General features: G+C 39.0%; 1 protein-coding gene across 1 annotated transcript; it reads right to left on the bottom strand.

The window, feature by feature from the left end:
* Positions 1–1,015: 1,015 nt before the first annotated feature.
* On the bottom strand, positions 1,016–18,503 carry COMMD6 (COMM domain containing 6). The gene is made up of 3 exons (XM_064270031.1): positions 18,399–18,503; positions 3,506–3,658; positions 1,016–1,152 (listed from the first exon to the last, which is right to left on the bottom strand). The coding sequence occupies exons 2-3, from the start codon at positions 3,629–3,631 to the stop codon at positions 1,102–1,104; spliced, it is 177 nt and encodes a 58-aa protein (XP_064126101.1). The 5' UTR covers positions 3,632–3,658; positions 18,399–18,503; the 3' UTR covers positions 1,016–1,101.
* Positions 18,504–18,723: the final 220 nt, after the last annotated feature.

Genomic DNA, 18,723 nt, shown 5'->3' with positions numbered 1-18,723 from the left:
AAAAGGGTCTTCCCGAGCCTTGTTGTGTGCCGATTCTGACTCGTAGAAACCCTACAGTTCGCAGGGCTGCAATCTTAAACAGATCGCCGGGTCTTTTTGCAGAGCAGCCGTTGGGTTCAAACCAGTGACCTTGGTTACATAAATATTCTCCTCAAATTTCTAATATTTTATTGTTTACATTTACGTCACTAACCCATTTGGAATTTACTTTTGCATATGTTTTGATTGCTAGTATCATTTATTAAATAAATCACCCTTTCCCACCCAAATGTAATACTATCCTTGTCCCAAATGTCTTGATCTATTTTCAGGCCACCTACTGTATTCCGCTGATCTATTTGTTTATTCTAAGCCAAGAGTGTTGATTGCTGCGGCTTTGCAGCATATTTTAACAACTGGTTTATAAATTTAAATTCAGCAGAGATCACCTAACACAGTAACTATTAGGTTAACTTAGTTGTATAGAGAACTCAGAATAAAACTTGTCTTGCCAGTTTTGTTCATGTACTTGAACTTTCTATAAATATTAAAAACAAAAACAATCGAGTGCTAGGTTAATATAAGGCGACAATGATCAGTCGTAACCCAATTCCACATGTTTGAGAAGAACAGCCTCACTTGGCGGACTGCCTTTATAATAAGTGAATGCTGTAAGACTGAATTTATAAAGTTATACTACTCAAATACTACTTTTCTGATTCATAGACTTTAAATACCAGAGTCCATATTAAGATACATAGAACGCATGTACAAAATGGGTTCCAATAACATTAAGTTTTAAAATCTAATATATAAACTTGTGTTGTCTTAAGTATCAATCATTCTGCTGTTAGTTTGATTTTTTAAAATTGAGATATAATTCACACACCATAAAAGTTCACCCTTCTACACTGCTCAATTTGGTGGTTTTTAGTATATTCAGGAAGTTGTGTATCAGTAGCCACTGATTCCTGTTTGTCTGATTTTTTATTATTTAAAAAAATGAAAAAACAAAAGGGCAATTTTCATTCAATAAATATCAACTCCTTATGCAGTTTGGTTGCAGAAAGTTAAGTCCATGATTTTCGCAGGATGACAGCCATCTATAGCAACAAACTGTTTTCATACAGTTTCAATAACAGCAGCAATTTCCTTGAACTGTCTGTAGAAATTCTGGAGAGAAAGAGAAAATATAATATTAACTTAGCTTTTAGCAGACATTTAAGTGGTTCTTTTAATTCTATATTAAATGGACATGTTAGGTCTGCATTTTAATGTTGCATCCTCAACTATTACTAAAGTTGCTTAAGAAACGAACAGGTGCAATTTGTTACTGCAAGCAAAAATCCTATTGGAGAGGTGGATAATTAGCCTTTGGCTAAATCTTTTAAAAAATACATGAGAAAGTTATTTTAAGATCAGACCAGAAAGATTTATTAAATACCCAGCATTGTCTTAGATATTGAAGATAAAAACAAAAATGGCAGGTTAGTTCCCAGGCCTCAACCCATTTTAAATCTAGTGAAAGACTTCATTTCAGGATGGTAAATACAACAGACCCAATGTTGACAATGCCTTAAATGCTAGACGCTTATTTCTCTTTCATTTAAAAACCTGAGCTGGTATTTTGGCTCTCCTGTGTAAGTCATCTTTTTTAAAACCTCAGACACAGCATCAGACAAATTCTGTTTTCCTTTCTTCTCTTTTACCTGCCAGGAAGCTAGGAGGCAAATATGAAACTTATCCTGAGCAATTTAAGATAATTCTTTGGTGATTTATATACTTGTGTTTTCTTTCTTATGTGGTCTTAATTTTTTATTTTCTTAAGAGTATATGTATTTTAAGTTATACCTAAATTCTTTGTGGAATGAAGTGGGGTGTAAATTTTTCTTTAAAAATATATCCTGATGGCCAAAATTTCAGCTAGCAACAAAGATATGAATTAAGAGCTCAAAGAGTTTTCCTTAGCTCTCAATCCTGTATTGTGACTAAAGGCTCTGCTTGCCTGGTTAGCTTTAAGCCATGTACAAGCTACCTTTCAAAAGAGTTGCCCCAAATTGTGATTTTTTTTTTTCCTATAAGAAAAAAATTTCTAGAGGTATAATTAGAAAGCATGAATTCTGCACAGAAAATAAGAATTAGGCCAGCACTGTGAATTGCACAAAGTTTTGACACCTATATTGTCCTTCGAAATTGATTTGGTCCTTACGTTCAGAGCTGAAGCTTCTACATACTACTACATATATTTATTTTCTCTTTACCAAGAGCTAATTATCTCCAAGATACTAAGCAGCACTGATAATGTTAAATTTGTGACCATTATTTCTTTCCATACCAAGTATTTGTTTAAAAAAAAAAAAAGGAAATCCCCTAAAACGTAGCTTATAAAAGAAGAAATCAAAGCATCATAGAGTGCTGTAAGAGGCTTTTCTTTAAAAGGAAACCTAGGACCAATATATTTTTAGTTGGTTTTTTCAAAACTTTCTCTTTATATATCCATTTTATTCATGTGGCTGCTTTTCCTAGAATGCTTGACTTAACCTAACTGCTATGGGGATTCACTCACCAAATGTACTGAAACAAACAAAAAAGCTCTACAATCAGCCAATGACAAAGCATCTTCCTGGATGCATATTCAAAAGGATATCTGCGTTATTGCCCACCCCTCCCCCCTTTTTTTCTTCTTTAGTTACAAAAAGACGTAGAACAACAGTTAGCTGTTGTCAAGTCTACTGTGAGTCATGGTGACCTCATGTAAAACAGAACAAAATGCTGCCTGGTCCTACGTCGTCTTTGTGATTGTTGGTGTGTCTGAATCCGCTGTTAACAGCTATTACGCAGTGCTTCCAGCCTAGGGGGTTTATCTTCCAGCACGATACACAACAACAGTCTGCTGTGATCCATAAAGTTTTCACTGGCTAATGTCTGAAGCAGATCACCAGGCCTTTCTTCCTAGTCTGGCTTAATCTGGAAGTTCTGTGAAACCTGTCATCACGGATGACCCTGCTGATATTTGAAATACTGGTGATGTAACTTCCAGCATCGTAGTAACAGTCAGAATAATAACATGGCTCTAAATATAAACTAGTTATTCAAATCACTAGCTAATAAAACCAGTCATCAAGTACTTGTGCTCCCGCCCACATCTTGAAATACTGTTAGTCAGAAAATCCAGAGCAAATTCTATCCAAAAATAAGATTAATTCAGTTAACATTCTTGGATATTAAGCCTCGGTTAAATGAAAAATAAGTATCCTGCCAGAGATGAAAATCTAGCAAACAGGTTCACAGGGAGGAGTGCTGTGAAAGTGACCAAGTGTGTCAATACACAAATTCAGCACTTACACTGAAAATATTTAAAATAATTCACCAAATTCCCTCTGGAAACAAATTCAGGCTTTTTTGTATATATTAATAAATATAAAAGCAAAGGAAAACAACTAAAATTTTCCTTTAAGAAGATTTTACACATCTTTTAGAGCAGCAATTATAGAAAAATGAACTAAAATGTAGTTAAACCACAAACCTGAAACTGTGGAACTGTCATCTCGAAGGACTTGCTCTTTACTTGGCCTGAATGATCTGCCACTTTTAGCATCACTGCAACGTAAGGGTACCTGAGAGATCTGCAACTGTCTGAGCTCACGGCCATACCCAGTTTCCACTGAAAATCTACAAGCTTTAAAAGACAGGACAAAACATCAGTAATCACACTGCTCTGGATGCAGATATTTATTCAATTGTACGCTCTCACTCTCAACTTCTAATTTTAACACTGGTCATAAAATATCTTTATTTTAGTATTTCTAAAAGAACAATAATCAAATGAAAATGGAAAGGAACAATAAGGGGTAGACGGATGTGAAGAGTTAGAAAACAGTAAAAAAAAAAAAAAAAATTGATTTTTTAATTACATTAAAAAAAAACAAAAAGTAAAAACACGAATACAAAAATCTCCACTGCATGGGTCATGCAAGCAGAAGGAAGGTATGGTAATACTAGTTTTCCTTGTTGTTAGTTGCTGTTGAGTCAGCTCTAACTCGTGACGACCCCATGTACGACAGAATGAAACGCTGCCCAGTCCTTCACGATCGCTGGTATGTTTGAGTCCATTGTTGTGGCTATGGTATAGTGTCTTTGAGTGGAAGGGGCTCCTTCATCTTCCAGCAGGATACTGGACAACTTTCTGCTGTGATCCACAGGGTATTCATTGGTGAATTTTCAGAAGTAGATTTCTAGGTCCTTCTTCCTAATTTGGCTTAGTCTGGAAGCTCCACTGAAACCTGTGCACTATGGGTAACCCTGCTGGTATCTGAAATACTGGTAGCACAACTTCCAGCATCACAGCAACATGCAAGGCACCACAGTACAACAAATTGACAGACAGGCGGTAGATGGTTTTCCTTCCTGGCCTTTAATTTTGTTCCTGCACTTCAAGGGGCTCCAGATGCTTTGCAGCAACTCTTATCTCACTGTCTTGTTCCATATATTTACCTTCCCCCATTCCAGACCCCAGAGTCCTAAAGTAGAAGGTGGGTTACAGTATGTTCATACCTGATAGAGGCACACCTGGGAACCACTCTAGTTTCTCTTCTCACCATAGTCCTCAAACTCTCGCCTCAACCCTGCGCTAGCATGATTACTGAGCGATACAACGGCTTTAGATGCCATCATTGTTCGTGAGGATGGAAATGTGCCAGGGGAGGTGCTATGCATTTTACGTGTATTAAGTGTCTCTATGAGTCATCATAACATTGTAAGTTATTATTTCCATTTTGCAAATGACAAAATTAAATTTCAAAGAGCTTAATGTGCACAAGGTCACACATTTCTGGAATAAAAATTGAAACCAAGGTCTGGCTGACTCCAAAGATTACATGCTTATTGACTACTGGCTGCCTCACTACTTATCTGATTCTTGTCACTGATTGTTCAGTGTTCCTATGGCATAAAGCTGGATTGGATAAACACAGCTCTTAACACTGACTCCAAAACACAAGATCCTGTGTGGAGGGATTTTGTCTGTTTTGTTCCCAAAGCTTAGACCAGTACACACCAGGTACTCAGAAAAGACTTGTCTGACTGATATCTTTTGTTGTCGTTGTTAGTTGCCATTGTGTCGATTTTGACTCATGGCCACCCCAAGTAAGCAGAGCAGAACTGGGCTCCGCAGGGTTTTCAAGGCTGTGACCTTTCGGAAGCAGCTCGCCAGGCCTGCCTTGAGGTGCCTCTGAGGGGGGGTTCACACTGCCAACCTTTGGGTTAGCAGTCCAGCACTTAACCACCCAGGGATTCCTGGTATCTTTTACTATCTGTTTTTTAATGCTGAATGGGCAAAAAGTTTTGCTTATAAATAAACATCTTTTTATAAAAAGTGGGATGAGTGTGGGACCAAGACTTCCTCCTGTCTCAGGCTGGCTCTGGACCAATCTGTTCCAGTATTAAGGCCAGGCTGGTGCTGGCAAATAGTTACCACCTTCAATAAGCAAAAAGACTGTTTATGAACCCACTGTAATAAAAAGTCCTTATACAAAAATAGAGAAAGGATGGTTGGTAAATCACAAAAGAACTATAAACAGCTAATGAACATATAAAAAATTATTCAGCATCATTAGGAAACAGTGAAAGCAAATTAAACTCACAGTAAGATACCACTGCACACTTCTCAAATGGCAAAAATTTAAGGCCAAGTATTGGCAAGGAAGGGTGTGAGGCAATGGAAATGCCACGTCGTTGTGCTGATGGAAGTATAAACTTTTGGAAAACTAGCTTTATTTAGGAAAACTGAAGATATATATCTCTCGTGACTCAGCAATTCTAGTACCAGGTATGTAACCTAGAAAAACTCATGCATACGTACACAGGATATATACATAAGAATGTTCCGAGTAGTTTTATTCCTAATGGCCCCAAACTGGAAACAATCCAAATGTTCATCAGTAAATGGATAAATGAAATGTTACACAGCAGTGAAAATGAATGGACTTCAGCTAACACCAAGTCAAAACTTTTAATTCCACTCACATAAACCTGAGAAACAGGTCATACTATCTTGTTCAGAGATGCATACATAGCTAATAAAACTATAAAGAAAGGTAACAACATGATTACACAAAAGGATAATTATTACCTCTAGGGTGGAGGGAAGGGAGTGGTTTGATTGGGGAGGGGCATGTGGCAGACTTCTGGGGTACTGGTAACGCTACACTTCTTGGCTTCTGATCGTGGCTACACAGGTGTTCGCTTTGGAATTACTCATTAAACTGCCCATATTCTATGTAATTTTCTGCATAGATGGTTCTCTTTCACATACACCCAAGAAAGACAGAGGGAGGAAGAAGGGGTGGGAGGGAAGGAGGAAGGGGGGAGAGAGAGATAAAGAGAAAGGAGAGGCACTGCCAGTTGTGAGGGAAATCTTAGAGCAGTTAAGGGGCTAGGGCGATCAAGAACACTTTTCAGAGGGACTAAGCTTTAAGGTCAGTGCTGGGGGTTGAACTGCATACTCAAAAAGATATGCTTAAGTCCTAACTCCTGATACCTGTGAATGTGACCTTATATGAAAATTGGCCTTTGTAGATATAATCAAGTTGAGAACAGACAGAGACAGACACACAGGGAGAACACCATGTGACAATGGAGACAGACTGGAGCGATAACATCTACAAGCCAAGGACTGCAGGAACACCAGCAGCTAGCAGAAGGGAATGGAACAGATTCTCCCCTAGAGCCTTCAAAGAGAACATGACCCTACTGACACACTGACTTCAGACTTCTGGCTTCTAGAACTGTGAAAGAATAAATTTCTATTGTTTTAAGACCATCCAACTTATGGTAATTTGTTACAGCAGTTCTTCAAAACAAATACACTCAGCTTTGAAGAAAAAAGAGAATTTAAATTAAGGGAAAAGTAAGCTTTATTTCTATATCCCATAAATATACCACCTAACAAAGAGTATATACTTAATAAATATGAAACTGAACCAACTAGACATGAAAACAGTCAAAAATCTGCTTAAGGGATATAGTATCTGTTGTAAAGTGGAAGGTTCTTTTTAAAAGTGTGGAAAACACAGTCGACAAAAGTGATTAAGAGGTCAATAATTCTTTGCAATAAAGTAGTTGCATATACTTTACCATTGAAAACATACCATATTAAGTCATCTGGCCTTTTCCTGTAAGCAGTAACCCACCAAAAGTTTTTGAGTAAGGGGATGACACAAAAATATTCATTTTAAAAACTCTTCGTCTTGTGGCAGAACACAACAGTAATCCAATTATGAGGCTGTAAGTGCCTGAACTACGGTGGTGATTCTAGGAGGGATGACTCACTAGGCCTTGAAGACTGTCTACATAGTTACAGAAAATATCAAAGATAACTGTAAAAATCTGAGCCAAGGTGACTGGGAGAATGCTATCATGTATCAATTTGGGCTTTATATATTTTAAGTTCAAAGATATGACCAAGAAGTGATGCTAGGGATATCAAAATAGGAATGTTTAATAAATGGCTAAAAATCCAAGAACAGAATTCAGGGGAGTTTATGATTAGAGTTTCCATATCAATTGCAATATATCCAAAACTTTAACTGGAGACTTCTTGAATTTACTCCGTCTGTACAATCCCTTAATGTGAGAATTTCCATTTTTACTCTCCACAGTAAAATGGTAAAAACATTGCCCAAGTGACTCTCATAGATAGAAATAAAACCCTGCATTATCTAGAGCATTTCAAGCAGAAAAGCAATTAAGAAACACAATGTCAAAATCCAATGACCATTAAAACAGTGAAATCGGCAGGTGAGTAAACAGAGATGGCTGGCATCAAGACACTAACCGTGCATGAAAAAAAAAAAGCCGGGTTTAGGATTATGAGGATTGCAAAAACTCTAAACTCAACCTTCAAATGTAAACGAAAAGAAAATCTTCTAACAAATGTGGTCTAGCCCTAAATAGGAATTAACTGCACAGGAGGATAAAGAAAAGAAAAAACCAAAAAAAGAAAATTAAAAAAAGAAAGCACACTAATCACTATGGAGCACATTAAGAATGAAGCAACCTACATAAACCAAAAAACTAAACCCAGTGCCATCACATCGATTCCGACTCATAGGGACTCTGTAGGACAGAGCAGAACTGCCCCATAGGGGTTCCAAGGCCGTAAATCTTTATGGAAGCAGACTGCCACATCTTTCTCCCTTGGAGCAGCTGGTGGGTTCCAACTGCTGACCTTTTGGTAAGCAGCCGAGCATTTAAACTCTGTGCCACAAGGCTCCCAGCAATATATATGGTAGCCCCAAAATTCTTCTAGAAAGCAGAAAATTTAAAGATGAAAACATGCAAAGGAAAAAAGCTATTAGTGAAAAAGAAATCTAAAAACAATCAGAAGTAAAATGAGTACAACGGAAGAAAATAACACGAAAACAAATACCGATAAAAAGGTACACAAAGAAATTCACTGTAGAGTCCATCACACTAAAAATAAATTGACACCATTGTTGAGGTTATTAGCAACATAAAAACATCACTATAAACAGTCTATAAAAAAAAAAATTACAAAAAACATTTTAAATTTAATTTTTCAAAACTCAACACGAGAAAATGAGAAATAATCACACACAACTTCACCACCCTAGAAGTTATTTTCATATTCCTGTGTCCTCACCTCTAGTATTTTATCTACAGCATGTAATTTTTATACATAGAACCACAAAACATACACTTTTAGATTCTCCTTTTTAAATGAAATTTTTCAAATGGAAAGAAACTTACACGTCAAGCGTTCTGCATACATTAATCTATCAAAAGCTGGAAAAACAGAGCTTAAACAACTCACCCAAGGATACAAAATAAGTAGAGCAGATATTAAAATGCAAGGCTCTCTGATTACAAAGCCCATGGCTTTTTCATTAGACATAGCTACAATCTGATTATTCTTAGAAATCAAACTAAGATTTAGTAGGTCAGGAAAGTGGATGTAGGAAGACTTGAAGCACCTGCTTCCTTCTTCATGGAATGCCTGCTCTTGGGACTCTCCTTGGAACCCAGCGAACATGATGGGGGCAGCCGAGCCACTCGCAGAAGCCATACGAAGGAGAACCAGGCCACTCCAGTTACCAGCGTTAGCTGGGCTCCCAGCTGACAATCATCAACAGGCACGTGAACAAGCCACCTCCCAGCTCAACTGGGCCCGAAACGACTGAAGGCCCAGCCAAAGTGACAGGAAACAGAACCTACTAACCCATTAAGTCCAGTAACGAGAGACAATAAAATTGTGTTTAGATCACTAAGTTTTGGGGTGGTTTATTACACAGCAATAGATAAACAGCAAACACACTAGTTGAAAATGATTTTGTCAAAAAATTTAATGATACAACTTATCAAATGTGTATTCTCATAATTATACAATCTGAACTATTAGTGTGTGGACATTTCAGCAAACCCAAATAACCAAAAGGTATTTCATACTTGGTTAGTGTAACCAGTTACCTCTGAGACCTTAATACCTCCAGGAAAGTAAGAGAGAAAAATAAAGCCTTTCTCATGAAAAGCAAACCAAACCAAACCAAACCCACTGCCATTGAGTTGAAAACCTCTGGTATGTCGTTAGGTGCTGTAAAACGGATTTTCAACTCACAGTGTAGAACTGCCCAGTAGAATTTTCTTGGTTGTAATCTTTCTGGAAGCAGATCATCAAGTCATTCTCCTGCAAAGTTGCTGGGTGGGTTCAAACTGTTAACCTTTCAGTTAGCAGTCAAGCAGTTAACCGTTGTACCACCAGGGCTCCGTGAAAAACCTTTACTACTGGTAAATAATGTTTTTCATCCTCACCTTCTTTTCTACTGATGGCTCTCCTTCTCCTAATGGCTCATGTTTGAAACTTCAGTTAATTTTGATATTTCTCTTCTTCTCAAAAAACAAACCCACTGCCGTGAAGTCGATTCCAATGCATAGCGACCCTACAGGACAGGGTAGAACTGTCTCATACGGTTTCCATGGAGCAGCTGGTGAATTTGAACTGCTGACCTTTTGGTTAGCAGTCATGCTCTAAACCACTGTGCCACCAGGGCTCTTTTCTCTTCTTAAGACGTATATAAACTGCTAAGTACTCAAGATTTTATTTTAGCCAATGCCACTTACTCCCTCCATTCCAGCCTCACTGCTACAAATATGCTCAAGGTTTACAAAAAAAAAAAAAAAAAAAACCCTTGCTTGATTTTTATTTCTGCCTCCTAATTGGTTTCATTATAATTTTTTAAATAATCTTTCCTGGCTCTCATCTAAATACTGATCATAAATTAACAAAATCTAACATCGCAGCTCAAAAACCTGTAATGGTTCTCCACTGCCTCATGAACTAAGTACCAACCATTCACCTGGCACTCATGGGGTCTCACAGCATAGTCCCAAACAACCTTCCCACTCCTCCTCAACAGGGACTGCATCCCTTCCTTAGATCTTTCAGCCTTTACACCTTTCCTCATTCCTCTTGGAATATAACTTTCAAAAATCTCTCTAGCATTCAAAACTCCATTCAAATTCTATCTGCTCTGTGAAGTTTTTCCTGGTTTCCTCAACCTTTCTTTGAATCTTCATGTCATTTCTTATATTCTATCAGCTATAACATTCTGCCTGATATAGTAGTCATTGTGGTTTTACCTCCCTCCCTTACAGTCACTAGACTGTAAACTCCTTAAGGGCAGTTCACAAATATTTACATGACTTGTAGTGCCTAACGCAAAACACAGGACAACAAAAGTAGTCATGTATCTGAATACATGAACTGTACAAAAAATTAAACCACTATTTCTTAGACATGGGAAGAGGGAAAACGGCACCGGATATTGTGCGTCAAGAAAGCATCTTTGATTTATAGCACAATACTGGTAAGAAGAAAAACAATAAAATGTGGCAACAATAAGAACCATCGTTTACCTATGATGAAGAGTTCTAATTAAACATCTACTATAAAAGAAAAACATGAATTACTTCCAAAGACTGCAACAATCAGGATGCGAGGTAATGCCTGATCTTAGATCTCTGGTGCTGGGCAATGAAACACTACAGTTTGTTAAATTTAACAAGCTTAGAATCTGGAGTGAGACAGACCTGAGTGTGAACCTCAGCTCTGCTATCTTCTAACCATGTGGCTTAGGCAAGTTGCTATGTCTTTATGCTTCATTAACTTATTCAATATTTACTAAATGATTTTTGTTCTGTTATATCCCTAATGCCAGACACTGCCCTAGGTATTAGAGATGTAACAAAGAAAAAAAAAAAAAAATTCCTGACCTCAGGTATTTACACTCTAATGGGGAAGATAGACAATAAGCAAATAAATACATAGTGCATATATAGTTAAGTGTTATAAAGATAACACAGGGTAAGGGGACAGAGTGAACAGCAAGGCTATTTAGGTAGAAGCTAGGGGAGAACTCTGTAAGGCCATGGCATCTGAGTAGAAACAGACCTGAACAAAGCAAAGGAAAAAGCCACATGGCTATCTGCAGAAAAGAGCATTCTGGACAGAGGGAACACATACTTTGAACACACACAATGAGGTCTGTGGCTGGAGTGGCATGAGCTAGGGGAAGAGAGGTAAAGATCGAGGGACCAGTTTGTAAGGGTCTTGTAGGCCAAGGTAAGGAGCCCTGATGGTGCAGTGGTTAGGTGCTCAGTCACCAACCGAAAGGTCGGCAGTTCAACCCCACCACCTGTTCCGTGACAGAAAGATGTGGCAGTCTGATTTCATAGAGATTACAGCTTTGGAAACCTTATGGGGCAGTTCCACTCTATCCTATAGTGTTGCTACAACTCAGAATCAACTCGATGTGAAAGGACTGATAGTTAGGCCAAGGTAAATATTTAAGGCTTTTTTTCCCAGTGTAACAGGAATCTTAAAAGGTTTTGAACAGGGAAAGACATGGCCTAACAAGTTGCAAAGGCTCACCCAGACTGCTGTGCAGGGCACTGACTTTAAAAGGAAAAGCAGGGAGATCCAGCTGGGAGGTTACTGCAGCAGTCTAGGAAAGAGGATGGTGGCTTGGACCCAGGTGGCACCAAATCGAAAAACATCCATTGCCATTGAGTTGATTCCGACTCACAGCAACCCTGTAGGACAGAGTAGAACTGCCCACAGAGTTTCTAGGGAGGGCTGGCGGATTTGAACTGGCAGCCTTTTGGTTAGGCGTGGTAGGTCTTAACCGCTGCACAACCAGAGCTCCTCAGCAAGCAGGGGTGAATTTAGAGCTTTTATTTTTTATTGTGCTTTAGATGAAGGTTTACAGAGCAAACTAGTTTCTCATTAAACAGTTAATACACATATTGTTTTGTGACACTGGCTGCCAATCCCAGGACATGTCAACACTCTCCCCTTCCCGACCTTGGGTTCCCCATTACCAGCTTTCCTGTTCCCTCCTGCCTTCTCGTCCTTGCCCTTGGGCTGGTGTGCCTATTCAGTCTTTTGTTTTATGAGCCTGTCTAACCTTTGGCTGAAGGGTGAACCTCATGAGTTACTTCATTACTGAGCTATAAGCGGGTCCAGGGGCCGTACTCTCGGGGTTCTTCCAGTCTCTGTCAGACTAGAAGTCTGGTCTTTTTTGGGTGTGTGTTAAAATTCTGTTCTACATTTTTCTCCAGCTCTGTCCAGGGCCCTCTACTGTGATCCCTGTCAGAGTAGTCAGTGGTGGTAACTGGGCACCATCTAGTTATGCTAGACTCAGCCTGGTGGAGGCTGTGGTAGTTGTGGTCCATTAGTCCTTTGGACAAATCTTTCCCTTGTGTCTTTGGTTTTCTTCTTTCTCCCTTGTTACAGCGTATTTTTGAAGACAGAAAACAGAGGGAGTAAGCTGATGAACTGTATGTGGGGTGTGAGTTCTTCCAAGGTTAACTCCAAGGTTTTGAACCTGAACAACTAGATAAATCACAGGCCATTTACTGAGATGAGGAACATAGGGAAAACAAGTCAGGGGTGGTGCTGAGAATCAAAGTTTTGATTCACTTAACATTTTAGGTCTGAAACACCTAATTTTCAACGGAAGATGGCAAGTAATCAACTGGATTAAGAGCCTGGCATTCAAGGAAGACATCAGGGCTGGAGGTACATATTTTGGATCCTCAGCATATAGATGGTAAATATCATCTATAGATGGTATTCAAAGCCATTGGACTGGATGCAAGCACTTAGCGAGTTGGGAAAAAAGGTCTGAGGAATGTGTCCTGGAATATTCCAACAGAGATTATAAAGGATTCACAAAGGAACCTGAAAAACAACAACCAATGAAGTAGAAGGAATATCAGAAGACTGTAGAGTCCTAGAGGTAAAATGAAGAGTGTTTCAGGAAGGAGTCCAAAGCTGTGTCAAACGCTGCTGAGAGATCAAATGACTAAAAACTGACCACTGGATGTGGGAGCACGGGGATCAATGGTGACCTTGACAAAGGAGGTAGGTATAATGGCCTTAGTGGAGTGGGTTTATCAGAGAATAGGAGGTGGGGAAGTAAAACTGTAAGTAGAAACTTCTAATTAAAGAAGTTTTGCTGTGAAGAAAAACAGAGATACAAGACAGTAACTGAAGGTGGATAAGAACTTTTTTTTTTAAGGTGCCACTTGTTGTTGTTTGGTGCCATTGAGTCGGTTCCACTCATAGCAATCGTATGTACAACAGAATGACACACTGCCCAGTCCTGCACCATCCCCACAATCCTTGTTATGCCTGAGTTCACTGGTACAACCACTGTATCAATCAATCTCATTGAGGATCCTCTTTTTCGCTGACCCTCCACTTTACCAAGCATGATGTCCTTCTCCAGGGACTGACCCCTCCTGATAACATGTCCGAGGTATGTGAGACGCGGTCTTGCCACCCTCACCAACCTTCAATATTGCAACTTGAGGCTTGAATTTTTTCTTCAGATCTTTTGGCTTGAGAAATGCCAAGCGTGTTCTTCTCTTTTGGTATTCTAACTCCATGTCTTTGCACATGTCATTATACTTCACTGTCTTCTAGAGCTGCTCTTTGAAATCTTCTGCTCAACTCTTTTCCTTCATCATTTTTTCCAATTGCTTTTTTTTTTTTTTTAGGTACTCAACGTTCAAGAGCAAGTTTCAGAGTCTCTTCTGACATCCATTTTGTTTTCATTCTTTCCTGTCTTTAATGATGTCTTGCTTTCTTCATGAATGATGTCCTTGATGTCATTCCACAACTGTTCTGGTCTTCCATCATTAGAGTTCAACACGTCAAATCTATTCTTGAGATGGTCTCTAAATTCAGGTGGGATATACTCAAAGTCATACTTTGGTTCTCATGGACTTGTTCTAATTTTCTTCAGCTTCAACTTGAACTTGCATAGGAGCAATTGATGGTCTGTTCCACAGTCAGTCCCTGGCCTTGTTCTGAGTGATGGTTTTGAACTTTTCCATCATCTCTTTCCACAGATGTAGTTGATTTGATTCCTGTGTATTCCATCCAGCGAGGTCCATGTGTATACTCACCATTCTTGTTGAAGAAAGGTATTTGCAATGAAGAAGTGGTTGGTCTTGCAAAATTCTATCATGTGATTTCCAGCATCGTTTTTATCACAGAGGTCATATTTTCCAACTACCAACCCTTCTGTTTCCAACTTTCCCGTTTCAATCACTAGTAATTATCGATGCATCCTGATTGCATGTTTGATCAACTTCAAACTGCAGAAGTTGCTAAAAAGCTTCATTTTCCTCATCTTTGGCCTTAGTGGTTGGTGTGTAAATTTGAGTAACAGTCATATTAACTGGTCTTCCTTATAGGAATATGGATATTATTCTATCAGTGACAGTGTTGTACTTCAGGATAGATCTTGAAATGTTCTTTCTGACGATGAACACACCACCAGTCCTCTTCAAGTTGTCATTCCCGGCATGGCAGATCATGTGATTGTCAGATTCAAAACGGCCAATAACAGTCCATTTCAGCTCACTAATGCCTAAGATATGGATGTTTATGTGTTCCATTTCATTTTTGAGGATTTCCAATTTTCCTAGATTCATACTTGGTACATTCCATGTTCTGATTATTAATGGATATTTGCAGCTGTTTCTTCTCATTTTAAGTTGTGTTACATCAGTAAACGAAGGTCCCAGAGCTTGACTCCATCTGTGTCATTAAGGTTGACTCTACTTTGAGGAGGCAGCTCTTCCCCAGCCGTCTTTTGAGTGTCTTCCAATCTGAGGGGCTCATCTTCCAGCACTATATCAGACAATGTTCCACAGTTATTCCTAAGGTTTTCACTGGCTAATTCTTTTTAGAAGTAAATCACCAAGTCCTTCTTCCTTGTCTGTCTTAATCTGGAAGCTCAGCTGAAACCTGTCTGACATAGGTGACCCTGCTGGTATTTGAATACCGATGCCATAGCTTCCAGCATTATAGCAACATGCAAGCCCCCACAGTATGACAAACTGACAGATGTGTGGGGGAAGATGCCACTAGTGCACATTTAATAGTGATCAAATAGAGAGAGGAAATGTAAATGATGGGAAGGGGTGATCGTTACAGTCCTGGAGTTGGAGAGGATAAAGTCAAGTTTATAAATAGACGGCTTGCCCTTAGATGGGCGGGCCTGTCAACAACGCATCTATAATTACAAAGGAAGGCGCAGTGAGTAAGAAGGCATGGGAATGCTAAATTTGGTGATGAGAAAATTCTTTCCTGGCGTGATTCCATTTTCTCAGTTATATAGGAAGTAGGGTCAGCTGCTGAGGGTGAGAAAGGAGTACTCAAGGCTTGGAGAAGGAAGTGAGAAAGACAGCTTAAGAGTGATTAAATGAGGAAAACTGCATTTATTCCGAGGAGTTATGACAATTGTATGGCAGTGTATAGAGTTCTGAGCACAACTTTGGCATTCAAACATATTATTGACTAGAATAAAAAAACGTAAAATGCAAATGTATTTGGGGAAACGTAAAGATTATTAACAATGATAACTTTAAAGAAGATAGTAGAGCTGAGTCTACATAAAACACTTAAAAAAAATTTTTTTTAAAAAATAACAAGTTCCAAAATTACAATTTGCTTTTCACTATGAATACAACAAAGGGGCCCTGGTGGGAGAGTGGTTAAGTCCTGGGCTGCTAACTGAAAGGTCAGTGGTTTGAACCCACCAGCAGCTCTGCTGGAAAAAGATGTGGCAGTCTGCTTTTGCACAGATTACAGCCTTGAAAGCCCTATGGGGCAGTTCTACTCTGTCCTACAGGTTCACTGTGAGTCTGAATCAACTCCACAGCACAAAACAACATGAATACAACTAAGTGCTTTCCCCAGGGCAATGTCTGCCTCAAAAATCTCTCAAGCACTTTACCTGTATTAACAGTTTACAAACCTCTCTAATATTAACCTTTTTTTAACCTTTAGTGCAAAAAAAAAAAAAGGAAGTATACTTATTTTTAATTAAGGAGTTTTTACTTTAGTATCTACTATTGTTCTTTTAGAAACACTGGTGGCATAGGGGTTAAGAGCTACGGCTGGTAACCAAAAAGTCGGCAGTTCAAATCCACCAGACGCTCCTTGGACAGGGTCACTATGAGTTGAAATCGATTCGATGGCAACGGGTTTGGTTTTTTTATTCTTTTAATTTTCCCTCAACACGAATTATTGCTAAAACGAAGCATGCTTGCTTGCTTTTGATGTAAAACAGCCTAAATTTACATCTTAATCTACCACTTACCACCTGTGTGACTTTAGGCAAGTTACTGAAACTGTGTCCTTCTCATCCACAGATGACAAGAATACCTACCCTTCTTGGATTACTGTGCAGATTAAATGGCACAAGCACCTAGCATGTAGTAAACAACCACAAATGCTCACTGTTATTACCAGTATTGTTATTTTTAGTAGTATTGTAATCATAGCACTGACATTATTAAATTTTTAACTGCCATTTTTCATTGGAGGTGTGGCCCAATTAACCTTGCTACTTCATATACTTTGTTTAAAGAGAGAAAAATAGAGCTCTCTCTCAAGGAATTCAAACTAATATTAGTCCTAAAAATGAGACATATCTAGAATATAAAAAATATACATTATAAATATAAATGACTTACAGCTGGGTATTAGATTTTTTTCCCTTTATAATATTCTTGAATACACATAATACTAAAAAACACATCAAGAACTAGGAATAAAAACGTCCAATTTTTAAAAAACCCACAATGTAGTATACTTTGGTTTCTGAATATCTTACTCAAATCATATAATGTAAATGAATAGATTAAAAAATTTATGATTGAATCAAAGTGCAATGACTCAAGTTAACTCTAAGCAAAGCCAGGTACAAGGCCTATCACCACCTCTTCGGGTTCCTCAAAAGCAAAGGCAAGATCAGTTGGAACGGGATAACAGAGAGCAGCCAGTGGACACCTCTCTCAGACCCTATATTCTCGTTATTTTTACCTTAGTCCTTTCTTACATTTTGTATAGACCCAGGTAACTCCCGATCTAAAATACTCTAGTTTGAGTACTCTTCTTCAGGAGAAAAAAACCAAAACCAAACCCATTGCTGTCAAATTGATTCCAACTCCTGGTGACTCCATTAAGTATATTATAAATTATAGGTCTAAAAAAAGCTTACTCGTTGTAAGTGTAATTAATGTCACTGAATTGTACACTTAAAAATGATTAAAATAGCAAACTTTGTTACATACAGTTTACCATAAAATTTTAAAATAAGTTTATTAGTTGAACCAGGAAAAGAACACTTGGAACCGAGAAACAGGATTAAGGCATATTTGAATAAACTGAAGTTCTTTTTCCTAGCTTACACACATATCATACACACACAGTGAAACGTGTGACGGGGTGGCCTTGTTTTCCCAGGTCTCATAAGTTTTTCACCTCTGACAGACTGCAGTCTTACCACTTTTCTCTCTCTCTCCTTTTAGTGGAAAATAAGAGTTTTCCTTCTTTGACAGGTTTCCACCTTACACACGTTCTGGCTTTTACAGGTGTGTGTATATATATACGTGTGTGTTGTGTACATATACATATATGTATGTATGTGTTGTATATATATACATACATATATACAGGTGTGTGTATATATACATTTCTTTTATATCCATCACATCCTAAAATAGTGTCTTACTAGCTTCAAAAAACATCTACCGCTTAATCAAAGAAGCGCAATACTTGGTCTGCACTTTTGGGCTGCGGTAGTCGGGTGAAGATTAAATCTCGATAACAGGGGCTACCATCTCAAGTGCGAAGTGAAAGGAGCAATGCAGGGAAACGGGTGGAAGGTCATGGGCTTGCTCACACAAGCCTCGGCCTGGGGGAACAGCTGGGGAGGCTCACTGCGGCAACGTCCCCTGGCTGAGGGAGGCCGGTCCGAGACAGACACCGCCTTTGCGGAGCAGAGGCCGGACGGGGACCGGTGGTGCGACCACTCACTCACCTGGTTGGTGACCTGAAACGGAAGCAGAAAACACAATTTAGGGAAAGACTTTTCAAGTTCCAGAGCTCCGCTGTCGCTGCTCCTCCCGGCCCGGACTTACCCCGGATTTGGCATCCAGCTGTGGTTCCTTGGACCCCTCCATAGTCGCTCCGCGAACTCAGGCGGACGCTCCGCGGCTGCCAACCCTTCCGCTTCCCCTTCCCGCCCCTCGCAGCCCGGCGCACGCAGCAGCCGTGGGGGAGACGGAAAAAACAGCTTAGTGTTACTCTTATGTTTCACTTAAACATAAATTTTAGGGGCATATTGAGAAATAAAAAATATTTTT

The sequence above is a fragment of the Loxodonta africana genome, chromosome 17, assembly GCF_030014295.1.
Source record: "Loxodonta africana isolate mLoxAfr1 chromosome 17, mLoxAfr1.hap2, whole genome shotgun sequence".
NCBI lineage: Eukaryota > Metazoa > Chordata > Mammalia > Proboscidea > Elephantidae > Loxodonta > Loxodonta africana.
Note: the sequence above shows the minus strand (reverse complement) of the source record. Positions and strands in the feature narration are given on the sequence as shown.